Source organism: Aethalodelphis obliquidens, unplaced genomic scaffold (assembly GCF_003676395.1).
Source record: "Aethalodelphis obliquidens isolate GAN/ISIS:26980383/991018 unplaced genomic scaffold, ASM367639v1 scaffold46, whole genome shotgun sequence".
Lineage (NCBI taxonomy): Eukaryota > Metazoa > Chordata > Mammalia > Artiodactyla > Delphinidae > Aethalodelphis > Aethalodelphis obliquidens.
This window is the reverse complement of record NW_020837990.1, coordinates 3,512,096-3,538,929: the sequence shown is the minus strand read 5'-3', so window position 1 is coordinate 3,538,929 and position 26,834 is coordinate 3,512,096. Positions and strand designations below refer to the sequence as shown.

Genomic DNA, 26,834 nt, shown 5'->3' with positions numbered 1-26,834 from the left:
ACTGCCTTGCAAGATATTATTATTATCTCCAGTTTCGAGAGAGGAAACTGACACTCTGGGAGCTTGGTAGTGCCCCTCAGGGTGGCACATGTAGGGTGGCAGGGCTGGGATCAAACCCCAGGTGGCCTGATCTCAAAGCTCTCCTTTCATGGAACCTCACTGTTATCTAGGTCTCTCACTTCAGGACATAGAAATGAAGTATTTGCAACAGAAGTAAATTGGAAGTAGATTAGATACAAGGAAAACGTTTGGAACAGTGAGTATTGTGGAATGTTGAAATGGTTCATCATAAGAGTTGGTTATCGCTTTCTTTTAACCTATTTAAGATTGAAGGGTGGGGTTTATCATTACTGAGTGAATTTAAATTTCTTCCTTGAAGTGGAGCTGGTACTTGTTAGATTAATTTCCTACCAAATATTTTTCCTCTTCACTTAGTTCCTCCTCTGGCAGCTGCCCATTCCTGTTGGTTGGCTGTGATTAGTTCTACAATCCAGCCGTAGAGATTCCCAAATTCTTGACTGAAACCAATAAAGACTAAATTGCACATTGTTTGGCATCTGAGTTACATGCAGGGGGTGTAACGTTTGAATTGAACCAGCCTCCCTACTGCTCCTTGTTGCAAATTCCATCCCCATTACTGATAGGCCAGCCCCACCTGGAAAGGGTCCAGGTGGACTGGGCTTTGGGGGCCCCAACTCTGACCACAGCCTGAGTTGCATGCAAACGGCGCCTCTCTTCCAGCCCAAGCAGCTGTTCTGGAACAGTGACTGCACGCGGCGCTGCCGCTGTTTCCGGCGCAACCTGATCCAGTGCGACCCGCGCCAGTGCAAGTCAGACGAAGAGTGCGCGCTGCGCAACGGGGTGCGCGGCTGCTTCAGCACCAAGACCTCCTACTGCCTGGCGGCCGGCGGCGGCGTCTTCCGCACCTTCGACGGCGCCTTCCTCCGCTTCCCAGCCAACTGCGCCTTCGTGCTCTCCACCATCTGCCAGAAGCTCCCCGACATCTCCTTCCAGCTCATCATCAACTTCGACAAGTGGTCGTCCCCCAATCTCACCATCATTTCGCCCGTCTATTTCTACATTAACGAAGAGCAGATTCTCATCAACGACCGGCACACTGTCAAGGTGACGAGCCTGTCCTTGATTCTTAAGAAACGTACTCTGGAACGTGGGCGTGTCTAGGGGGTTGTTTGCTGTGGTTTTCCGTGAGGTTTGAGGATAACAGGCTGTTGCTTCATACGTACCATACACCGATGACCAGATTTTAAAGAATGAAAATATAAAGATTCTATAAGCGTAAGCATGGGCCCCATTTAGTCCTTGACTAACGATTTCCAAAGGAAATGTACAGTGTCTCAGGGCTATAAGATCGGTGTGGGTGCTGATAGAGCCTCAGGTGATAAAATGGTAGCTAAGTCAACTTTTACTTTGAATTAATTTCCAAAAAGCATCTCATTTGCTTTTAAGAGCCTTTAAAATTATTCTTAGCTCTGCCTACCTGTACCAAGACCCACTCTTTCATCTCTGCCATTCTTTCTAGAAACTGAGAGAAGGCAAGCGTTTGCCTATAAACACAGCTACTAAATAAAAACGGAAGAGAGATGCAAGAGGGAGGAGATATGGGGATATATGTATATGTATAGCTGATTCTCTTTGTTATACAGCAGAAACTAACAAACCATTGTAGAGCAGTTATACTCCAATAAAGATGTTAAACCAACAAACAAAAACGGCAGGGAGGGATCGTCCCTCCCTATGAGAGCGCCCCCTGATGACACACCAAGGGAAAGAAAACAGAGGAAGGATATGGTGGCTTTCTCTTAGGTTGGCCCTTCCCTAGGCCTGCTGCCTGGTTTCTTGTGAATCTTAGACCCGTATATAAATAAATGTGAATCTCCAACCCACCCCCATAACTAATACACCTCTCCAACTTGCATTCCTCCCATCCCTCCATTTAAGAAGATAATCTGCTCGGAACTAGTGGTGGTGACCCCCAGCCTCTCAGCTAAACCAGGCTGTTCATAGCAGACAGACCAGAACCATGGAGTCAGCACCCGGTACCCCGGGTTGCGGTTCCAGCTAGGAAGGGCCAGGGAGAGAGCCAGCACACGCATAGGAGCATTTTTGGAATTGAGTGTTACTGTATCTGCTTTCTACCACGGGCTCAGATAATTGTGCACTGGGAATATCTTTATCTGAAGAGTCATCAAATAGCTTAGTATCCAGCCTTAGGGAAAAGACTGGCAGTATTTTGCAGGCTTAAAAGGAAAAGTCTGGATTTTAATACTGGTTTTTAACGTCAATGAAAGCTGCTACTGTTTTTGACACTCCAATTCCTTTTGCAAATTGGCCCACATAGACACAACTGCATCGGTCCAGAATACAGCAGCAAGAAAGTGAAAAGGGACCACGTGACAGCAAAACTGACATTGTGCTGAATAAAACACCCCCAGCCACTAAAATAGTAAAGAATCATATTTTTTAAAGGCTTCTGCTTTTTCTAAGAAATGAAAGTTACTAATAACCTGGGGTGGGGAGAAGAATTTATTATGTAAGTACAGGAAAGGCATGTTATGTTCTGTCCTAAGGGCTAAGGAAAAAAGAAACTGTTATAAAGCAAGAAAATGACAAATGGAGAAAATACTGTACCTCTAGGACCTCTGGGAGGGTACCTCCTGTTTCAACATTATAAACAAGAAAACAATTAACATAGCAATGACCCCCAGGTTCATTTTAACCGTGTTAGACCCTCCTTAGCACAGGATTGGGATTTCGTTTTCAGTAATTGGTTTATGCTAGAGAAAATTTTATACAAAAATCCAGCCATTTGTTGTGAGTTATACTTTTCCATCATTTTTTTTTGTAACTCTCTGCCTCCATATTTTGCTTCTCTGGGGGGGAACTGTGGACAGTTAGATGAGGGAGTACTCAAATTCTAGGGCGGGGGTCAGCAAAATATGAAATTCAGCCAAATCTCCTTGCTGCCTGTTTTTGTAAATAAAGCTTTAGTGGAACACTGCCTCACTCATTTAGTTACTGTTGTCTCTGGCAGCTTTCCTGCCACGAGGACAGAGTTGACAGAGATCATATGGGCCGCAAAGTCTAAAATATTTACTCTGGCCCTTTACAGTTAATGTTTGCCAGTCCCTGCTTTGAGGGTCATATACTTTTTCTTTCTCCTTTGACAGGTGAATGGCACACAAGTGAATGTTCCGTTTATAACCGGGTTGGCAACCAAAATCTACAGCAGCGAGGGGTTCCTGGTGATCGACACCAGCCCTGACATCCAGATACACTACAATGGTTTCAACGTAATAAAAATCAGCATCAGTGAGAGGCTGCAGAACAAAGTGTGTGGCCTTTGTGGCAACTTCAACGGGGACTTAACCGATGATTACGTGACCCTGCGGGGGAGGCCTGTGGTGAGCAGCGTGGTGCTGGCCCAGAGCTGGAAAACCAACGGTATGCAGAAGAGGTGAGAACTTCCAGCCGCTAGACTCAGGGGCCCCAGTCCTCCCACGTCCATGACAGGTGTTGCTGAGGAAGGGACTTTGTACAGCATCACCCTTCCGGACTCCTGCAAAGAGCTAAGCTGAAGGTCTTTGGAGTTTTCATCATACAAATAGGCACAGCAGTTTCTTGAACAGCAGAGGGAGGAACTAGGCTTAGATGATAAAAGTCTACATTTTTGTGTCATCCAGCCCTCGGCTAAACAGAAGAGGGTGCCCAAGATTAGAATTCTGAAACCTTGGCCAGCTGCCCGACTGCAACTGGGCACCCCTGCTGGGGGGTGGGATTAAGATTTAACCCAGGAGATGAGGGCTATCCCTTGCTCCCCCGTGCTGAGACTGTGTGTCTGTGACTCTTACCAGAGGCTTGGTTTTGTGCAGGTACAAGTTGGTGGGAATCAAGAAAGCCTTTTTAAAAGCAGAAGTCCGCAAGGGGATTATCAGGCCCCTCTCTGGCCAGCTGAAATAGAATGAGCTAAACAAGTTACTCCAAAGGCGTTTAATTTAGGGCCCTTCTGGGCTGCTGAATTATGTTAATTCCTCTCAGGATCTATAGATATGCTTCTCTTTCCTGGCATTTCTTTGCTCGTACAATGGTTCTGTCCCCTTGTGCTTTAATACACCAAACATCAGCTAAATTCCCAGATGTGAAAATGAAGCCCCAAACCCTCTGTGACCCTTCTGCAGGTGTAAACCGAAAAATGTACCGTAAATTAAACTATCCTGTGCATTATGGGACCCAGAGCTGGAAAGAACCTTGGGCACCATCTGGTCCAGTCTCTTTTCTAGGTGAAACAGAGGCTAGAGTGGAATGATTTACGTTGAGGGGGTCCTATAAGTGGCAAAGCCAGGATTAGATTCCAGAATTCCTAATGTGATGCTTTCTCTAAAATGTCACTTCTAGGGCCCACAGTTAGAAAAATGACTACTTTGCACACTTAAGCTATTCTGGGGCTTCCAAAGGTGAGCAAGCTTCAGTTCCTCCTGAGGAATTATGAGTCTGTTTAAGCTTCCTTTCCCTTCCTCTCTTCCTTTTTTTCTTCCTTTATAAACGATTTCAGCCTGACACCAATTTTCTTTTGATGATTTTACTTTTGGTCTCTGATAGCTAAACTGGAACTGGTTGAGAAGTTTCTGGACTTCCTTTCAAATCTTTAATTCTACCAACTGTCGTTGCTATGATTATTAATAGTGATAGTAACTATTATTATTATTGGTGGTGGTTGTTATTATATGAGCACCCGTTAATAGTTATTGTATCAGTTATATCGAAGGTTAATGGTTATTATACCAAGATCTACCTTTTGTCTGACACTTTGGCTACCAGTCCATCACTTTATTTTACCCTCACTTATCCCAGTGGCGTAACAATAGAAATTACCGTGACTTTCCTAAGGTCACACAGTCTGTTAGTGTTGGGATCAGCATCCCACACTAACTTCTGGGTTAGCTGAAAAGGGCACTGCCACGGTCTGCCCTTTCGTCGGCCATCTTGGATGCCTCGTTTTGCTTCCTACCCTGACCAGACCTCTCGCCCCCAGCTGCAACGAGCTGCAGTTCTCCCAGTACGCGGCCATGTGTGACAACGTGCACATCCAGAAGATGCAGGGCGACGGCTACTGCCTGAAGCTCACGGACATGAAGGGCTTCTTCCAGCCCTGCTACGGGCTGCTCGACCCCCTTCCCTTCTACGAGTCCTGCTACCTGGACGGCTGCTACAACCACAAGAAGTACCAGCTGTGCGGCTCCCTGGCTGCCTATGGGGAGTCTTGCCGCTCCTTCGGGATCCTCAGCACCGAGTGGATTGAGAAAGAGAATTGCTGTAAGAGAATTATTTTATTTCTGCAGACTCTTTGCTAAGTTGAAAGCACAGCTTTGCCAGTGGCATCGCTGTGTCCAGGGCCAGCTGGCTGGTCTGCATCTTGACCCATAGATCTGCTTCCAGGGTTGGAGGGTGGAGAGCTGTGAGAGCTTGTAGCAGATTTCATGGGGCGCATTTTCAGTGGAGCCTGACTCCCCTCTAATTGCCTGACCAGTTATGGAATTTGGAACACCCGCTGGAGAAGGTGAGGTTCTCTGGGTTGGAGAAACACCAGTGTAGCTAGTGACTTTAAGATAGCCGGACAGAGTATAGGATTCCTGATTGATTTCAGTGCCCCAAACTCAGCTCTCCTTAACATGGCTCCCTTAACATGGGTCAGAGCCCAGATCAGAAAGAGAAGGCACATGGCAAGTGGCAAGTTGAGTTGGAATTGAGCTGGCTGTATCTGCCTGGTTGCAAGGAAGCCATGGTTGGATTCATAAAGGGATTACACATATATTACTGATGAAATAAAGATCTGTAGATTCTTGCATTTTTTTTCTGTAGTAAGAAAACTATTTTGATCTGCGTTATCCATTATTCTCTTTGTTCATTTTCTTACCATGTTAATCAAATACATGGAGCAAATAAATATGTACATAATCACACATAAATGTGTCACATCCATATATGTGTGTGCACATACATACTGATCAATCTGTCCCATGAATGCAGTATGACATTGCGGCCGACAGGATGTGTGCCTGTCCCTCGACATGCACCACCAACCCAATGTGCATACAGGTACTGCCATGAAAACTGGCCCTGTTCACTCCAAGACTGAGCGTGCACATCAGTAAATCTGCAGACCAAACCTGAGCAAGAGTAGGGATGCACTTAATTCAGAACCTGAAAACAATGTGGTTCATTAAAATATGCATGCAGTGACTTCAGAAACTCTTAACAAGCAAATGACCGGTCTCTGTTAGCAAGCAACAGAAATAGTTTGTTTGATAACTTCAATATTTTACCCTGTTCTGTTAATAAACAATACTTTAAAAAACGTTAACTGTTTTGAACTTTAAAAATTGTGTGGATTTTTTTTTTTTAAGTATGAATTTTTGCTTTTAACCTTAAAACTTCCCTCTGAATTGGGCATGTCGTATTTGCCAAGCGGTAGGTGGACCATCATGTTTGTAAGTGAGGTTCTTTCCTTCCTGGAAGCTGTAACCTCCACACTTTCTTTCCCTTATTCTCTTGGGTGGTGTTCATATTGTGTTAATCAACCAGCACATTCATGGAGTGGCTGTTGCGTGCTTAGCACCGGTGTTAGGTGCTGAACCCACTGGGCAAGCAAAAGCGTCTTTACAAAAGGAAGCCTTTAAAAAGTAAGTGCATTTGACTGATGCTGATGGCTTTCCTTCAGTCGTCTTTCTAGGAATTAAGACAGGCTGATGCTACGCCATACCTGTCCTCCCACGTATAATAGTTACTTAGCAGAGGGTCGGGAGAAGCATCTGCAGCTATGGGATAGCTCAGGGATTTTGTTTTGTTTTTGAACTCGTGAAGAGAACTTGGCTCGTGCTGGGATTGAATCATTGCTGTTTCTTCAACACTCACCATCATATGCCACGACGATGAGGATTATTACACCTGGATAGGGAGACAGTCTTTAAATAAAGAAGTGAGTGTCTACTAAATCCTAATCTTCTCTAAAAGGAAGTCGATAGAGATCTAATACTGAAAAATCAAGAAAAATAGTGATATTTCGAAATATGGATGTAAAAACTAGAAAAATTAAAGGATTTAAAATAGTTGTCTCAGAAGCATTAGAACTGGAAGATAAGAAGATTGGGACATGGGATTGCCATTCTTCAATACAGCATTATTTGACTTTTTACCAGTATTATTCTGATAAAAGTAAAAATTAAATGAAAACAGTTTTCGCTTACCATTTGCAAACATAGAGTTAAATATCCGAAGAAACAACCAAAAGACTTTTAAAATGACCAAGAAAAATAACAGGGACGTGGAGAGGGCCTAGGCGAGGGACTGCTGTGTTTCACTTTAAGCTTCTCAGGACTACTTGATTTTTTTTTTTTTTTTTTTTGCATGGCAATTTGACAAAACTTTAAAAATTAAAATTTTCCAAGGGAACACAATTAGAAATAACAACTGAAATATGTAAGTGAAATGTGCTTTTGTTATATTGAGTCAAATCATCAGAAAACAAACTCATATCAAGAATAAAATAAAGAACTCAAAAAAAAAAAGTGAGTGTCTGAAAGAAATGCTGTCAGTCAGCAGTTCTCAAACTGCAATGTTGACGAGCTCACAGGTGGCCTATGGGCTCATCTGCTACAGAAATATCGTTTATAACCTGTTGGTGGTGACACTTCACATACATTTGTATTTTACTTAGAGTTTTCCCCTCTTTGGTAAAACAGTACCATTACTCTAAGTCAATGCTGGTGAGTTGTGTGTAGGTAGTTTGTCTATTTTTATAAAATTAAGTAGAAGTTTGTGGGGTAGCTGGACCATGAATCAAAAAAAGACTAAGAAGTCCTGGTTTGAGGGACCTCTCTGGGACCTTACTGGCCCTAGAATCTTCATTGTTGACAAGTATTTGTTGAGCATCTACTATGAGGTGGCTGGGTGCTGGGAATCTAGAGGTAAATGGCTTGGACCCTACTCTTTATATAAATATAACGATACCAATGCATATGATTGTGGTACAGAGCAGGAAGTGCAGCAGTCTCGGGATGTCCCGGCAGTTAAGCGTGTCTGTGTATTCCATCTTCCCCTCTTACCTTCACCTGTGTGTGACCTTGGGTGCATTTCAGCTGTGATGCCAAGTTACGATACTTAGCTGGCAGAGCTTGTAAGGGTCGGAAGAGGTAATGCCACCAAAGCATGAAGCACGTAGCAAGGACCCAATTACTAGTATCGTCATTATTTCCCGGAAGGCTGCCCTGTCTGTTGGTTTGCATCTGCCATCTGACCACACCAGGTCCACTGAAGTGGCGAGTCCAGAGTGTGACCACATGCTACCGTGCACTGGTGTGAAAATCAAGTTGTGTTTCTGTTTGTTTTCCTTTTTAGCAGGAGTGGTTGAAGATCCCTGTCTGGGAGCGGACTGTCCCAATCGAACCTGTGAGCTGGAAAACGGAGGGGAGCTGTGTGGCTGCATGGAGCCCCCTCCCTACGGAAACAGTGAGTGACACCTGCCGCCACCCCACCCCCAGCCAGACAGGCCCCGCGGGAGACGCCCGGCAGCCATGTAGGAAGGCTTTCGGGTGGGAGCCCGCACGTCCCACACTGTGGGTTAGAAACCCAAGTAACGAAGCTTTAATGAGCATTTAAGCAGAACAAGGAAGGAACCCGACCTCTTCAAAGCAGGCTAATGTTCGTTTCCTTGTAGCTACATCCTTTTCTTCAATAAATGATAACACACAAATTTGGACATGCATAGCATCAGCCAGCTCCATCTGAGGCCATGTTCAACATCAGAGGGATCCAAACTGATCTCTTAGACTCACAGGGAGATAAGGTGGTTTGACGAAAACATGAAAGAATCAGGACGAGAGTGCCAGGTGCTGTAAGACGTGTTTAAAGCCAGCTTTATCTGGCCCGAAGCTTTTCGGTGGGTCCTGAAGAAAGCAGAAATGTTGACGCAAACGGCAAACAACTAGGACTCCAGGTAGGAGTCCCCTTAAGGTAGGAATGGCCTTTTGCCCTGGCCAAGAGCATACTCGTTTTGTCGGCTCGTGGGGGACGTGCTTTGCTTCCCAGCTCCGTGTCCTTGGCTGAACCGAGGAACTCAGAAGGCACATGCCACGTTTAGCATCGTCAGAGAATGAAAGCCTGGTTGACCAGAAGGCTCCGCAGAAGGGGACCACATGTGCTGTTCAAAGGCTTCACCTGAGCAGATAAAAACGTTTCTCTCCGTTTCTTTAGTGCTTATTAGCCTGTGTTTGTGTACTCACGGAAAATGTCCATTTCAAAAAACAAGAGCTCCGAGTGCCGGCCTGGGTACCAGCTGGGCTGTGGAGAGGCCTGACCGGGGCTGCCCTCACTGGGGGCACGTTCTTTAGCCAGGCCACAGTGAGCCAGGTGCGGTATGGAGCTTACGGACAGCAGCTACCACCAAAGCGGGGCGGAAATCCTGGGTTTAGGAAGAAAAGATCAAAGACGCTTTGTATAGCATTTTCACCTTTAAAAAAAGGCTCTCTGGGGACTTCCCTGGTGGTCCAGTGGTTAAGACTCCTCGCTTCCAATGCAGGGGGCGTGGGCTCGACCCCTGGTCGGGGAACTAAGATCCCACATGCCACACGGCATGGACCAAAAAAAAAAAAAAAGGCCCTAGGATTGCCCAAGTTATTGCTTTGAATGAGTTCATATACTCATTTAGTTTGATCAGAGCTTCATTAGAAATGCTGCAGCCTCTGTGTGAAGCCCATCAGCCTCTTCTAAAGAGAATGGGGTGCTTCGCCCACCCACACAGCAAGACCAACTCTCACTGACGTGCCTTTCATAATGACTGTTTCCCCACAGACTCCCATGACATCATTGATGCAGAGGTGACCTGCAAGGCTGCCCAGATGGAAGTGTCCATATCTAAGTGCAAACTCTTCCAGCTCGGCTTCGAGAGGGAGGGTGTGCGGATCAATGACAGGCAGTGCACCGGCATTGAGGGAGAGGACTTTATCTCCTTTCAGATCAACAACACCAAAGGGAACTGTGGAAACATTGTGCAGGTGAGGAACGAGGGCAGGAAAGAGCACCTGGCTGAGGTGGTGACAGCTCCAGGTGTTTGCACATTGATTGTTCTTAAGCCAACTTCAGGGGTTCGACTTAGAAACATGCTCCTTGGAAAACAGCAAAAGGCACGTGCAAAATGAAGGACAGCGGGAAAATAATCATTGGGTGCTAAGTGGTTGAACTGAAAGCAAGATAAGTGACATGCTTCCTTCCCTGGTTTGCGCTGTCTGCTGTCCTTTGCCCTGCATGTTGACACATTTTTTACTTCTCTCATGCTTCTGTTGTTCTTCCAGGTAAAGACAGCTGGGTTCAGCTATTTCAGGGTGTAAGGGTGTCCCTGACATCACTTAACAGTTGGCTGCAGAAATACAGCAAGGTCACAACATTTTGTGTCGGGTTATCCAATTCATAGGTTAGCAAAGCATCTCACTTCTCTTCCTCCTGTGCCTTCCTACTGTCTTTTTTTGATAACTGTGTTCATTAACACTTTTTATCAGGGAGTGAAAGGTGCAAGACGGTGAAACATGCGTGTGTTCATTTTGGTACTTGTGGGCTGTCTGGTACAAGACTTGGCGGAGGCTGGATTTTGAATTAAGACTTAAAAGAGAAGATATGTATTACCTCAGGATGGCAATACTTCATGCTGTCCCCGGCTTGGGTTCCCGCAGATAACTGGGGACTGGTTGTACTTAGAATTCAGTGGTACATGAAATCACCCTCCGTGGGCATTCAAGGTTATCAGACTGAAGGGTGCTGTTGACATCTATTGTTAATACTTTTTTCCTAGTAAGTGCTGAGACTAGCTCCATCCTGATTTATATTGGCCTCTGGGTTATATATGAAATGAAGCCATTTTTCCACTTTCAGGCCCGTGGATTTGAAATGCAAGCCACATGCTCGTGCCCAGATTTAATGATTTCTGACCTCCCTTTGCTTTGCAGTCCAATGCCACTCATATCATGTATAAAAACACCATTTGGATAGAAAGTGCCAACAACACTGGCAACATCATCACCAGGGACAGGACGATCAGTGTGGAATTTTCATGTGCTTATGAGCTGGATATCAAGATCTCCTTGGACTCTGTCGTGAAGCCTATGCTAAGGTAGAGAATCTCATGGGCTGTGCAGGTTGCTCTGTCTTTTCCTTGACAGTTAAGGTTAGCACAGTCAAAACTGCTAGCATCTGTCTTTGAAGCACTAGGGAGAGAATAATTCATATTTTCTGAACCTAGATGCCTTAGACCTGCATTGTTCGATAGAACTTTCTACAGTGATGGGAATGTCCTATATCAGTACTGTCCAATACAGTGTCTGTATGTGGCCATTGAGCTCTTGAAATGTGCCAGGGCGAGAGAGGTGCTGAGGAACTGAATTTTTAATTTTAATTAAAATTAGATTTAATTATTTAAATTTAATTATTAGACTTTACTACTCTCTGCTTGGCCTTCCCTCTGCATTTGCAGCCTGGAAAATGGTAAGTAATTGAATAGATAACGTTGCTTGGGGTTCCCCGACTTACGACTGTTTCTCTTGTAGCGTCATTAACCTGACAGTTCCAACCCAAGAAGGCAGCTTCACCACCAAGATGGCGCTCTACAAAAATGCCTCCTACAAACATCCATACCGCCAGGGCGAAGTGGTGCTGACAACTCGAGATGTGCTGTATGTAGGGGTCTTTGTGGTTGGAGCCGATTCCACGCATCTGATTCTGACGCTGAACAAATGCTACGCCACCCCCTCCCGCGACAGCAATGACAAGCTCCGATACTTCATCATTGAAGAAGGGTGGGTAGCCTCTTCTCGGAGGACAGTCTCAGAGCCTTTAGTATTAGATTTGTCTACATTGTTTTTTAGGGAAGAGAACGGGAACTAACATTTGTTGACGACCTACAGGGCCAGCATTTTGCACCCAAGAACTATCTAATCCGGATGACAACGTATGAGGTAGATATTATAAGCCCCATTTTACGGATGAGAAGGCTGAGGCTTAGTGAATCAAGCAGTGCTTAAAATCCACAGCAATTTAGTGGTAGGTCACCAGTTCCATGTGGTATTAACTACAAAATGCTTTACTCTCAATGTGACCCAAGAGGGCATTCTGTCCTGCCTACTTGATTTTCAATCTGAGTTGAATGTGGATTATCTGCAAATGAAAGGATGTAAGGAGAATAACTAAAGGTTGGTGAATAGGACATCTATGAAAATTAAAAAGGGATTAGAATAATAGCTTATAAACTTTTTTTTTTTTTTTTTACTTACCAGTATATGCCCAGCACCTAGTATATTTCCTGAAACAGCGTGGTTATGCAACAAAATTGTTGAATGAATGAATAAATGAATGGGTGAATGAAAAAGAAGAAAAGACTGTGGACCAAACAACAACCATGATAATTATCTTTATTTTATAAACATACTTACTGGTTTTGTCAAGCAACAATACTTTTTTATTGCATACATAATTTATATACAATATAATGTACTTGCTCTAAGTGTAACATTCAATGATTTTTAGTAAATTTACAGAGAAGTGCAACCATCACCATAATCTAATTTTGGAACATTTCCACCATCCCAGTACCATAATTCTTAAAAGCAGTTGACTATGTTAATCAAAATTCTTTCTCTTGTAAGTGGTAGAGACCATTTCAAACTAGTTTATGCAAAAGCAAGGCACTTCATGGTTACAAAACCAAATCACGTTAAGCAGATGCGGCTTCAGGGACTGGGTCCAGGAAGCCAGATGCTGTCGACTCTCTCCCTCCCTCTATCCCTTGCTCTCTGTTTCTCTGTCTCAGTCACTGTCCCTCTCTGTCTCTGTCTCTCTCATTGACCTCGTTAGACACTGGCATTTTTTTCAGCATTGTAACCCCCCAGAGTGAGCATTCCTTCTAACCCCAATTCAGGGAATCCCTGAGAAGGAGTATGATTAGCCTTTCTTGGATGGATTTCCTCTGCCTTGTTTGGAGGAGATGCAACATTAAATTGCCTGGTGTTGCAGAGGACAAAGTTTTTCTTGACCCTCTTAGGGTTCCTGGCTGGGTCTGAACATTAAATGGACAAAGACAGATTAACAGGAAAAAAGCATAACATTTATCTAATGTTAAGTTCTACGTGACATGGGAGTCTTCATAAGGAAACGAAGACTCGAGGAAACAGTTCATGCTGAGTATTGTTATGCCCGGTTTGATGAAGAGTGGACAGTCGTGGAGAAGGTCAAGAGTATGTGGTAATTGTAGTAAACTGCAGGGAATCTTAGCCAGACTGTTCAGTTTCATCTCAGTGTCCCTTTGTCTTCAGAAATAAGGATGCTCCTTTCCTTCTGGTATAGGGAGGGCACCTCTCACATAAGGGCTTTATGACCTGTTTCAGGTGAGAAGAGTGACATTCCTCTTTCTGCCATTTTCTCAAACTCCTTCAGCTTAAAATATTCAAGGTGCCAGGTTTGGGGGTAGTGTTTCTTGAACCCTATCCCAGGCCTGAGTCAGCATCCCTCCCTGGACTGGTCAGGGAGTGCTGTGGATACTGTAATTAGCCTTAAAGTTGGGGAAGGAAGGGATGGTTCTCCCAAAGAAGAAGAGTATGGTTCTAGGCAGACAAACAATAAACAGCCACTATTTTGCACATGAACAGGCTCAGAGCCTGTACACAGCTCACCCAAGGACACCCAACCAGCAAGGGGCAGAGGAAGAAATCTTTCAAGCACCAAGACGCATCAACTCCCTACCCGGCCAGGTGTGGCTTGTGGCCTGCGTTGCTGAGGCATAGAGTGGGATTTTCAGCAAGGGCCTCATGAAGGCACTATCTTTTTGAGTTGATTTTTAGCCTCCCTAGAGGCAGAGGGAAGGACTTGGTGACTATGTGGTATCTTAACAGGCCCAGATGCTCTGGCTACCATCACAGGTCTCCGTTTCTTCATCTGTTCCCTTCCTCTCCCTCCCCCTCCCCCCCGCCCCAGCCATGGCCCTTTCACAAAGTAAAAGAGCTACGATCTGAGCCGCTGTACAACCCGGGTGGGCAGGCTTGGGCCGCCTTTGAAGGACACTGTGGCATTTAGCATTTTTTAAACGGTATTTAATAGAGTTGACCCAGAGAGGGAGAGTAAGTGAGCGGGTTCATAAATCTCAGCTCCCCCCAGGGTCTGCATGAAGGTCTTCAAATTAAACTGTTGTTGGGTGTGAAGTAATTTCATCGTGTGAGAGAATTTAATTCATGAGTCCTCTTGACCTTTCTTGGAGGGATGTGGTTATTGGTTTTTCCCAGTGAGCTTATGGGAAAACTGCTGCCCAGTGCGGAACGGCTGAGCTGCAGAGTGGGTCCGCATCAGAGTTTGGGGGGAGGGGCCAGCCGCTCCTCTCCAGCTACGTTGGGGGCAGAGACGCCACCGCCATCTACCAGTGATGCCAAGGTCTGGGCACACGAAGGTCACTTCTCTGTTCTCTTCATGTGCCCAGAGGAAAGGACACTTGTTCCTCTGATAGTGGACAAAGGATTCTAGTGCTCGGTCTGTTTGTCCCCCTAAGGCGGCATCCAGACAGCCTGTCCCTGCTTCCCGAGGCTCCTTCCTTCTGCTTCCTGTTCTTCTGACACTTAAACCTCGAATCATCTGTCTGGGAGTTGGGGGTCTAGTTAAGACGGAAGGTCTGCGTGAAGACTGGAGGGCTGAGAATGCTGTAGAATCCTTGAACCAATTTAGATTATTCAAATGAGTCACAGTGACAAGGAAAAGTATGGCAAGTAAGTTTTTGTTTCAAAGCATTTAGGAAACTATTGCCTTATGGACTAACTACCAAACTGAATAGGCGTGGGAATGCTGAAGCATAACTTCCATTTTTAATTTTCCTTATCACGAAGATACTGAATCCTGGGGGCCAGGGGAAGGAAACATACGGAAAAGAGTCACCCTTTTTATCTCAAGAAGATCGTTTTAAAGAGCTTCTTGGCTGCAGTGGGCCAAACTTGGCCATGGAAGCACAATTCATTCATTCAGTCACTGATTCATCCAGTCTGAAAAAAAATTTTTTTTGGTCTAAAAATTAAGTATAATTTTAATACCATATTCAAACAAAACGGTTCTGAGAGTTAATACTGTACGTAATGTTTCAAAAGTAAAAATACAGCTTTATATATACACATACACGTTCTCTCAGAGCTGAAAGACGGGTCATAGCTTTTATTGCTTCTCAGGCAAATATTTGTGTGAGTTTGACTAAAGAGCATCTAAGTATTCTTTTTATTTTTCATTTTTATTGTTTTACAGTACGTCCTTGTTGGTTATCTATTTTAAATATAGCAGTATGTACATGTCAACTCCAAACTCCCAATCTATTCCTCGCCCCCAGCCTTCCCCCCGGTAACCATAAGTTCTTTCTCTAAGTCTGTGAGTCGATTTCTGTTTTATAAATAAGTTCATTTGTATCACTTGTTTTAGATTCCGCATATAAGCAGAATATCATATATTTATCTTTCTCTGTCTGACTTACTTCACTTAGTATGATAATCTCCAGGCCCATCCATGTTGCTGCAAGTGGCATTATTTCGTTCTTTTCAATGGCTGAGTAATATTCCATTGTATATATGTACCACATCTTTTTAAATACTTACTGTGTGCCCTCCAGTGTGCTGGAGACACAGTGAGGACTACACCTTGGCTCCTGCACCCCAGGGGCTCAGCAGGGTGTTGTTGGCAAATCCAGGCAAAGCCACCTGTTCCTGCCTGCTCAGGGCATGTGTATATAGGAGGGGGAGCCACAGATGGGCACTGGAGAAAGAGCAGGGTTAGTTAGCAGGGGAAGGAGTGCAGGGAGGCTTCCAGGTGGGGGAAACAGTACATGAAAGACCCTGGGGCATAAGAGACTGTGGTCCATTTAAGAAACTCTAACAGGTGGAGGCGAGATACCTGTGTCCCTGCCTGTTGGCTCAGGACCACAAGGAGAGGGGAAGGGAGTGATCCCTCCATCAGAACAATCGTTCAGCTCATCTTTGACTACTGGTCTGTCTTCTCCAGCTCCCACAAGTGAAAACAGACTTCCCAATAGAGCTGGAAAAAGGGGCCCCTGCCCAAACTGATAATTAACCGAAGAAAGTACAGAACATGTAAGGACTCATCTTGTGTTTATTAAACTGATATCAGTAAAACACAGCATTGTGAGGGGGAGGAATGAGAAACGGGCGGGTAGGGAAATTGAGTGCAGGCCCGTGGTCATTTTGTTTTTAGCTGTAGTTAAGATCCTAATTTGAGGTGCTATTTGATGCTTTTCCAACAAACTGAAACTATAAGGGAGTCATAGTAAATGACAGACCCACACACTCCAGAGGTCACCTTCAAACGCAAAGGCATTTTTACCGTTCATGATGGTTTTTGTATGAAACGTGAAAGTGTGAAGCAGAGAGTCCCTTTTTTCCGAATAGGTGTCAGAACATTAAAGACAACACCATTGGCATCGAGGAAAACGGTGTCTCCCTCACCTGTCGCTTCCACGTCACCGTCTTTAAGTTCATTGGGGATTACGATGAAGTCCATCTTCACTGCGCAGTGTCCCTCTGTGATTCAGAAAAGTACTCCTGTAAAATAGTAAGTGAGAGCGTGAAAATTCAGTGCTTAGCTTTATTTCTCTCAGTCCCAGTTTTCCCCACGTGGGGCGTCACAAATCCCGACGGCGGTGGCTCTTCAGAGTTCTTTAGGACTCACTGCACCTGGCAGTGGCTGAATTGGAACCATCTTCAGATGCCTAGGAGTGGCAGTCATCTGGAACAATAAGAGAGCAGGGTAGAATGATGACCATTTACTCCTTTTATCTGACTTAGCAAGGTCAGTCTGTTGTCGGCATGACACTAGACCAGGGTTTCTCAAACCTCAGCACTACAGACGTTTTGGACCGAATGATTCTTTGCTGTAGGGCTGCCCTGTGCTCTGGAGGCTGTTTAGCAGCATCCCTGGCCTCTACCCAGTAGACCCCAGTATCACCTCCTCCCCACTTGCAACACCCAAAATGCCTCCCGACTTTGCCCAGTGTCCCTCGGGGGGCAAAATGAGCCCTGTCTGAGAACCAATATGCCAGAGTCTCAAAGAGCCAGGCCCCCTGCATCTGAGGTGAGTGATGGGGCCAAGCTCCCCTCCACCACAGAAGCAAACTCCCGGGCTCAGGGATTATCCCACAGATCGTCCAAATCCACACCCAGGCCTGAGGCTCTGGAGGGGCTGGCAGGATGAGGTGACAAACCAATCACCTGGTCCACGCCAGGCTTACATCCCCACCACGTCAGGCTACGTCCCTAAGATTTTACTGCACTAGTACCTGGTCCCTAACCTTTAACATTGCAGCTTTATGCTCGCCCCATGTTGGCCGAATCGAGATGTGAATTATGGTCAGAGCTACTTACAGATGCTGCTGCGTACATTATTGTCTGATCTGATACATGATCCTCCTCCCTGGGAAGGGAGCCTCTTTGAATCTAATTCTAGTGTGGAGAATATATTTAATTCTGTTCAACATAAAGCCCCGAGTCCCAGTGGGCTCAATGATCAAGAATGGATTGATTCTAATTAATCTGAGCTGCAGTAGTGCTCCAGGCGGAGCCACTGCCTCTTTTGGAGGTGGAAACGTGGTGAAGAATAAGTTATCAGCTTAATTGTGTGAAATTTTCCCTCCGGTGTTTTGTCTTTCAGACTTGCCCTCAAAATTCCAGGATTGCCACAGATTACACCAAGGAACCTAAAGAACAGATCATTTCAGTGGGACCTATTAGGAGAAAAAGTATGTATGTTCCCTAAAACACACTATAAATGATTAAAACAGTGGGATTTGAAGGCTCGGGCTAAGTCTGGGGTGTGTTTTGCCTACTATGTGAATTTAGTGAACAAGGAGCTTGAGGATGCCAGTTTGGGGACCCCAGTTTGAGAAGCCTGCCCGCTTCCATAATGAAATCTTTTCATGGACTATTAAAAATTCATGACAGTACCGGGATTTTTTCCTTCCACTCCTCTCTTTAAGGCCTTGCCCTTAGATACGAGTTGAAGAGCTGGACTGTCTGCAGGTAACTTGTCCAGCGGCTCTTTTTCAGGGCTGGACTGGTGTGAGGACAACGGAGGGTGTGAGCAGATCTGCACGAGCCGGGTGGACGGGCCTCTGTGCAGCTGCGTGACGGGGACCCTGCAGGAGGACGGCAAGAGCTGCAGAGGTGAGCACGACTCCCGTTCAGGGCCGGCAGCTGGGGACATAGGAAGTTCTTGACCCTGAGAAGGAAACAGTCCTATGTGAGGCCCACTCGGTCAGCAACTGATCTATGAGACTTACAGAAAGTAAGAAGGAGAGATGAGGAAAACGCCCAAGGAATTCTAGCATCATTTTGGTTTTTTTTTTTAAACCTTTTGGTCCCTGCTCTTTTATCTAAAAGATAAAAGTGATTTTTTTCAATATGTTTATTGGAGTATAATTGCTTTACAATGTTGTGTTAGTTTCTGCTGTATAACAAAGTGAATCAGCTATATGCATATGTATATCCCCATATGCCCTTCCTCTTGCATCTCCCTCCCACCCTCCCACAGCTCTAGGTGGTCGCAAAGCACCGAGCTGATCTCCCTGTGCTATGCGGCTGCTTCCCACTAGCTATCTATGTTATATTTGGTAGCGTGTACGTGTCAGTGTTACTCTCTCACTTTGTCCCAGCTTACCCTTCCCCCTCCCCGTGTCCTCAAGTCCATTCTCTACATCTGTGTCTTTATTCCTCTCCTGCCCCTAGGTTCTTCAAAACCATTTTTTAAAATTTAGATTCCATATATATGTGTTAGCATATGGTATTTGTTTTTCTCTTTCTGACTTACTTCACTCTGTATGACAGTCTCTAGGTCCATCCACCTCACTACAAATGACTCAGTTTCGTTTCTTTTTATGGCTCAGTAATATTCCATTGTACATATGTGCCACATCTTCTTTATTCATTCATCTGTTGATGGACACTTAGGTTGCTTCCATGTCCTGGCTATTGTAAATAGAGCTGCAATGAACATTGTGGTACATGACTCTTTTTGAATTACGGTTTTCTCAGGATATATGCCCAGTAGCGGGATTGCTGGGTCGTATGGTAGTTCTATTTTTAGTTTTTTAAGGAACCTCCACACTGTTCTCAATAGTGGCTGTATCAATTTACATTCCCACTAACAGTGCAAGAGGGTTCCCTTTTCTCCACACCCTCTCCAGCATTTACTGTTTGTAGATTTTTTGATGATGGCCATTCTGACTGGTGTGTAGTCATTGTAGTTTTGATTTGCATTTCTCTAATGATTAGTGCATCCTTTCATGTGTTTGTTGGCAGTCTGTATATCTTCTTTGGAGAAATGTCTATTTAGGTCTTCTGCCCATTTTTGGATTGGATTGTTTGTTTTTTTGATATTGTGCTGCATGAGCATGAGCTGCTTGTATAGATGAAGGTGATATTTAAAGAAGGAAGTTATCCAGCCATTTAAGTACCAAATATTGGCCTTAGATCTGGCCCCATGTCTACCTGGGTTGAGCTGGGACTGGGGTGTGTGATCCAACAAACAAGGTTTCCTGCAATAGCCTTGGCTGCCAGGTGTCCCTGGTACCCTCTAAGTTAGCAGGACTCTCCTAAAGGTTGGGTTAATTTCGCTTCCATGCTGCCTGAGTCCAGGCCATTTGGAGAAAGTGGGTTCTTGGCAATGAAGAAAGTAGGTTCCTTTACTGGAATGCCACAAAGATGTCTGATCCATGTCAAACAGGTATATTTTTTTTCATAGGACTTACTATGTCTCTCTCTGTTCACAGCCTCTAATTCTTCCATTGAACTTCAAGTTTGGACGCTGCTTCTCATCATGACCCAGATTTCATTATGGCATTTTGTCTATACATCAGGCATGACCTCATAATTAACTCAAGGTTGCTATATAAAGTACTGTAATTTACTTACTTCAACTCCCTGTAGGATAAAAGGTGTGTGCCCTTAAGTCAAAACCTATTTGAGATTGCCCACTGTCTCAAAGTGATGCCACCTGCCCCAAACGGTCAGGGTTCCAGAAAAGAGGGAAATGCCATGCTCCTCTTTCAAGGTATGCAACTGGGCTTCTAAAAGCCAGTTGTGGAAAACATATATCTTGCCTAAAATTTCCAATTAGTTGTCACTAGAAACGTTGGTTCGCATGAAAAACCGGTAAAGGAAAAAATTCTGGTTAGACAAGTCTGTCGGAAATCTGACCAGAGAAATCTATCCCACCAGTGCTGTTTTTGTATCATAGTTTTTATAGAGAAAGGGCCTGTTGGAACGATATCGAATATTGAGAAGCGGTGATTGGAAGGTCTGACTCCCCCTAAGGAATCTCTCCAATGTTTGGAAGCATCTGACCTCGATGCGCCTGTGTTGCTCCCCTCCCCACACCCGCCGCTGTGTCCTCCAGCCCTGCCGGGCCACGTGGCCACCGCATGTATTGTTTGCAGACCTGGGGAACCCCAACACCCCATCCGTCTCTTCAGACCCAAACTCTTCTCTCTCACAAATCAACCAAATCATTTTTAACGTGTTTTATGCTTAAATAAACTTTGTGTTCAATTATTCTCATTACTCCGTGGCTGGAATCATACTTATCGATGTTAAGCTTTGCACACTAAATAGCATCCTCTGATTTAAAAAAAACAAAAAATCCCAAAAAGCCAGCAGCAGCAATTGGAGCAGGTAGGCCCTGCTGGGCAGCACTTTAATGCGTTTTGTTATGTGGCTGTTTGTCCTGACAGAGCGTTAGCAGGGTGTTCAGTGAGGTGCCACGTGGAAGAGAAGCAGGCAGCGTCCTCTTTCGTATGTGGCACAAAAACCCACATTTACTATAATTAACTACATAATAGAGGGCCTGGGAAATATATCCCTGGGGTGCCTCTCTTTTTAAGGTTAAAAACAAAGTAAATGCCACTTCAAGTGTATTTTGAAGTTGTTTTGGATTTAAGCTGATGGCATTTTTTTCTTTCTCTGGGAACTCTGGGCAGAAACGCTGAGCAGAAATCCTAGAGTCCTTGACCGTGGGTTGTGGGTACGATTCCTGTTGTCTTACGTATAAAAGTCCCGGCATCATACTGTCACTGGGCTGAAGAAGCGGGGTATAGACTGAGTCTGCACTGAGCAGCTTTGCTCTCCCAGCCCCGGGGAGAGTCCACAAGCTCTAGCTTGACAGTCATAGATGCTATGCGGCCAAGAGGACAACCAGTACTGATGGAGAAAAATATGCATCTGCTTCAACTTAAACATCTTAGGATCTTCTGGGAAAATGCTGAACATTGAGATGGATTAAGGAATCAAACCATCTGTTCTAGGAGAGACACAGTATCTCTTCCTCACCATGATGGAAATTGATGTCATGCACATGTTTTTTTTCACGTGAAAATCCTCAACTCCAGACTTTCCCCCACTTCAAGATCAGCAGATTCAGAGCTCCATTCTCATTTCCATAGGCTAAGGTTTAGGTTTTCACAATCAGATTCTGAGTTGAACATAGTAACATCTCATTTATTTTTTTTACTTGATTTCCTTAGATGAATTTTAACTGAAGACATACAAGGAGGAAATGTTTTCATATTTCATAACTTCGCTTTATTGATTTTCCTATCAAAGTCACTAGAAATTTCTAAGTTAAACACTATAATTGTTTTTTAGATTTTTAATTAAATCCTTTCTTACCACACTTTAATTCTTGGCCTTTGGTTTTCTCACTTGGTTGACACCTTTGTCTGTCATCAGGATAAGCTAGGTGTAGAGCCATATTAGAACACTCCAGAATCTCAGTGGCTTAAACAACAAAGATTTCTCTCTTTCTCATATCAGGGGGCTCTGATCCTTACTTCCATCCTGGGAGGGAGGTTGATGAGACTTTATTATCTTTCTTTTCTCTCAACAGAATTTATTGAACAATTTATCCTTTCCCCATGAGACTTCAGTACCGCCTTTATCATATATCAAGTTTCAACCTCTGTGGTTCTGTTTGTGAGCTCTGGATTCTCTTCCATTGGCTTATTTGTCTGTTCCTGTGTCAGAATCACATTTTTTTTTTTTTTTTTTTTTTTTTTTGGGTTTCGGGGGGTTTTTCTTTTTTTTCTCTTTTCCTTTTGCGGCTCAGGCTCCGGACGCGCAGGCTCAGGGGGCCATAGCTCACGGGCCCAGCCGCTCCGCGGCATGTGGGATCTTCCCGGACCAGGGCACGAACCCGTGTCCCCTGCATCGGCAGGCGGACTCTCAACCACTGCGCCACCAGGGAAGCCCTGAATCACATTATTATTGAGCTATAATTGACATAGCATTACATCAGTTTCAGGAATATGACATAATGATTCGATATATATATATACACACTAGGAAATGATCATCACAAAAGTCTAGTTAACATCCATCACCATACACGGTTACAATCTTTTCTCCTGTGATGAGAACTTTTAAGATCTACTCTCTTAGCAGCTTTCAAGTATGCAATGCGGTATTATTAGCTACACGCACCATGCTGCACATTACATCCCGAGGATGTATCTATTTTATAACTGGAAGTTTGTATCTTTTGACCCTCTTCACCCATTTTTACCATGCCTCTGGCAACCACCAATCCATTCTATGTTTTTGTTTGTTTTGTTTTTAGATTCCCCCATATAAGTAAGAACATACTATGTGTGTTTCCCTGTCTGACTTATTTCATTTAGCTTAATGCCCTCAAGGTCCATCCATGTTATTGCAAATGGCAGAATTTCTTCCTTTTTTATGGCTCAATAATATTCCATTGTATATATAGACCATACCTTCTTTATTCATTCACCCATCGATGGATACTTAGGTTGTTTCCGTATCTTGGCTATTATAAATAATGCTGCTGTGAACACGGGGGTGCAGGTATCTTTTTGAGTTAGTGTTTTCATCTCCTTTGGATAAATGCCCAGAAGCGGAATTGCTGGATTGTATGGTAGCTCTATTTTTAATTTATGGAGGAACTGCCATACTGTTCTCCACAGTGGCTGCACCCATTTACATTCCCACCAATAAGGGATTCCCTTTTCCCCAAGTCCTCACCAGCACTTGTTATTTCTTGACACTTCATTATCTTTTGATGCTGCCAGCTCAAAATGAGGCTCTGGGGCTCACCTCAGCTAGGGGTCACACCCCAGAAGGGACACACACACTTCTGTTACCATTCCACTGGCCGAAGCAAGGTACATGGCTGGAACTAACTTTCAGAGAGGGGGAACTGTGAACTTCCCATGAAACTGGAAGGGAGGAGAACTGGGAATCTGTGGTGATGGCTGCCAAGTAGTCTCTGAGCCAGTCATGCCTATCTGTATTAAAGAGAAACACATCTTCAGAACCAAAAACAAACAGGTCCCTTAGCTGACTGTCTGCAAGGCAGAAGAACTAGGAGATGATCCTGACCTTTCTACTAATTTAATTCTCGGCTTGAAATAAATCATTTGAGATCACAATACCTTAACTTTCCTCTCTATAAAACGAGACCTTTAAGCTTTTTAAAAAATATTCTTAGGTTAGAAAATGACACGATACAAACATAAACCATATGATATCATATATTTAGAGAACTCCAGAACACTGCCTTCTCCTGCCACTCAAAAAGATTTGCTTCAAGGAAGCAGGGCGGGGGGATGGGGGTCTGGGGTGAGGGGGAAGCACATATTTAGTGAAGGTGAAAACTGGGAATCTTATTAACTTGGTATTTCTCTGATATCAAAAAGAAACATCTCGGGGTCTGGCATTTCTTACAATTGAGAATTCTATAATTAGTTTCTTAACCAGTAGTAAGTATGCGCTCTGCTCAAAATCCTAGTGCCAAAACTTGAGAGCACCAATTGTTTCACATTGTCTAATATTCTAGCTATTTTTAGAACCATTTGACATTTAGTGAGAGCTTGAAATCTAATAAAACTTCTTTCAACCAAGGAAATTAAGTAATTATCAAAAAATGACAATCATACAGGTTTAAAGTAATAAAGAATTACTTCTTTACTAATTCTGAATTAATTTAGCATCTACCCCATTTTGAACCTTCCAGCCTCTCTCCTTGAACTCAGGGTATTTCTACATCCTGTAGAGCAGTGCAATTTGGTCCTGGTTAGAACACGATGGTATTTTTCAGGGCCCTGATTCACGGGAATCCGCAGCACAACTCAGTGAAAAAGAAAATCAAACAGCACCCTCTAGTGTCCACATTTTATTTTTGCATGAAACCCAAACGTATATTGAACGACACCAATCAAAATATGATTTCTCCCCCTCCTCGAAACCTTAGATGTGGAACATTACCAGAATATAGCTCTAGAGAACACATCATATGCCAAGGACATTTCTGGAGAACAGCGTGAGATTTATTCTTATACACCCAGTAAGCATCATTCCAGGAAAATACCAGCTCTTGGTATCCCATGCAAATTTTGCCCTTAATATCTATCTCTCTAACGTGTTGACAAAAATAGCTGTCGAGAAAAATTAAGTATCTCTTTAAAATGCTGAGAAATAAACAATGTGATCAAGAAAAGCCATGAAATATTTAGCGGTCTTTCTTTTCCCCCAGCAGAACGTGAAATACTTTCTTATGAATCTAAAGCACAACCACCATAACTCTGGTCTGACTAATGGAAGACTCTGTTTGTGATGGTTTAATTATGTTTGCTGAAATATGACTCTCATATAAGACAACATCTCCGTGGCAGAGGGACAGATCTCTGTCTATAGTCAGAAATAAAACACAAAGACTCATCGCTCCATGAAGAACTCGGTAATCAAATTCTATTTGCTAAAGAAACAAATGGAGGAAGAATGTTCTTTGTATATTTTGCAGTGTGTTTCTGTTTGCATGTGGCCTCTGGCTTAGCTGCTGTTTCATTCATTAGCATAAAATATTGATGATGAAATAGTTTTGAAACTTAGACATTCTCTCATCAGATGAAATAACAATACGTTATGCTCATGGAGCATCTTTCATAACAAGTGCTTTCCCACCCGTATTTACTATTATTCAATCCTAAATCATGCTGCATTTTGACAGAGAAATCAGAGGGAAAGCGTTAGGTTGAAGTTACAATGGCTTAAAGTACTAGCTAAGGAAAAATGCAAACCCACTCATATATGTGTGCTTGTGCTTATAGGTTTCTTGAGTAATTTCCAGCTTCTAATGAGACATATGAGAATGATAGCAGTCTTTTCAGCCTTTTGTGCCTTTTAAGAACAAACCATGACATACCATTCTTGATTTCCCCCACTAACTCCTGAATTTCTTTGGGGAATAGTTTAGGGTACAATAATCCACTGATATTACCCTATTTTTAGTTGGGCAAAAATATTTCATCTTACTGAAAAGGATAACATTTTTAATTATTGTACTTTAGGTCTTGAAAATCTTTGTATTGGATCTATCTAGAACTCACAAAAGTTTTCTGATTTAAACACTCTATTCACATAGAAATATGCTCTTAAGTTAATTATATGTTAATCAAAGACAAAAATGCGTGGCTCCTGTACTTTCCTCTTACCTGCCACAAACATTCTCAATGCAACCAGCCGTCCTAGTCCTTGAATGTAGTTTAAATATCTACATGGATCATTCAAATCAAGGAGTTACAAGTGTACATTCAATGATGTTCTCCATGAGTCTCTGAATTCACGACTGCAAAATGCTGTTAAGAAGTACCTGCGTCCCTGCCAAAGAGGAACTCTGCTCTCTTGAAGAGTCCTGATCAGAAAGCAATTTGGCAAACTAATTCGACAAGGGAAAATGATGAATGATAAATGAACATAAAATGTGAAAGTGTCTAGGTGTTGTAGCAGAATATTAAAGGCATAAAGTGAGAACTGTGGATAGCACAGAACACATTTTTTTTTTTTTTTTTTTGCTCTAAAAAAGCCACAGATTCTAAATGCTTACTTTGAACCTCCAAGACAGGAGTGGAAATATTCTAAATATTAATTCCAGATTAGAGTCTAGAGATGCTTGGCCCCTGTAGATTGTATTCACATCTCCCATGTGTTAACATTTATTAGTTGTACTTTTGCCCTTTTGGCCCTTTTCATAAACAATTACTTTCACTAGTTAAGTTTAAGTGGAAATCAAGAACTAAGTCAACAGAGGGAGAGAAATCTTACCACATTTACCTTAAAAACCCACCACCACCTTGGACCATAGTGAACAATTTAGCGAATGACTGCAATTAGTTTAAATGCACACTATTTAGGCAAATTGCCCTGAAAGCACAGGTTGCCTAAATCCTAGGGAAATGCATCTGCACATACAACTCTAAACACTTTTAAGTTTAGGAAGAGCAGTTTACAACAGTCACAACAAATGAGGACATTGTTGTGTTCCCAGGTATTATACTCTAAAAACACAAATTCATCAAAAGTCAGCTTTCCTGGGTAGACCCCCAAAGAGGTACCCGTGACTCCTAGAAGCCAGAAGACCTCACAGCTACAGCAGTATGAACTCTTTTATATTTCCTCTCCCTTTGAGTTTTCCATACTGTGTTGGCAGCTTGAAACTACAGAACTTAAAATTGGATGATGGTTGAAATTTTCCATAATAAAATGTTGTGGAATGTATGGGTGTATTTCTAAGTCTTCTACCAAAAAGTGTCATCCTGAGGTGCCTGAATATTACAGAAACAACACAATGCCTCATCTTTTGGTCTAATCTTAGAAGTGGGTTCTTTAAATGCCACTTCCAAACCATGAAGTGATCACTGACAATGCATGCGCCTATGGCAGCTTTATTTTTATGAACAA

At 43.5% G+C, this 26,834-nt stretch overlaps 1 protein-coding gene and 1 long non-coding RNA gene across 8 annotated transcripts in view; one reads left to right on the top strand and one right to left on the bottom strand.

The window, feature by feature from the left end:
* The window catches only part of TECTA (tectorin alpha), a 78,964-nt gene extending 58,319 nt beyond the window's left edge, over nt 1-20,645 (top strand). For 2 of the 4 annotated variants that reach the window (XM_027081995.1, XM_027081996.1), the window contains 11 exons: nt 742-1,125; nt 3,189-3,475; nt 5,051-5,331; nt 8,413-8,523; nt 9,865-10,067; nt 11,013-11,176; nt 11,610-11,858; nt 16,482-16,644; nt 17,740-17,827; nt 18,135-18,251; nt 19,856-20,645. In XM_027081995.1, the coding sequence (XP_026937796.1) occupies nt 742-1,125; nt 3,189-3,475; nt 5,051-5,331; nt 8,413-8,523; nt 9,865-10,067; nt 11,013-11,176; nt 11,610-11,858; nt 16,482-16,644; nt 17,740-17,827; nt 18,135-18,251; nt 19,856-19,956 (2,148 nt within the window). In that variant the 3' untranslated portion in view covers nt 19,957-20,645. Of the gene's footprint in view, nt 1-741; nt 1,126-3,188; nt 3,476-5,050; nt 5,332-8,412; nt 8,529-8,731; nt 9,597-9,864; nt 10,068-11,012; nt 11,177-11,609; nt 11,859-16,481; nt 16,645-17,739; nt 17,828-18,134; nt 18,252-19,855 lie in introns of those variants that run through there. The other 2 variants (XM_027081999.1, XM_027082000.1) reach the window with 2 other exon arrangements.
* LOC113607048 (uncharacterized) overlaps nt 12,454-26,834 on the bottom strand; it is a 92,562-nt gene continuing 78,181 nt past the window's right edge. For 2 of the 4 annotated variants that reach the window (XR_003427790.1, XR_003427791.1), the window contains exon 4: nt 15,771-16,634. This is a non-coding gene — a long non-coding RNA (uncharacterized LOC113607048). The other 2 variants (XR_003427792.1, XR_003427793.1) reach the window with 2 other exon arrangements.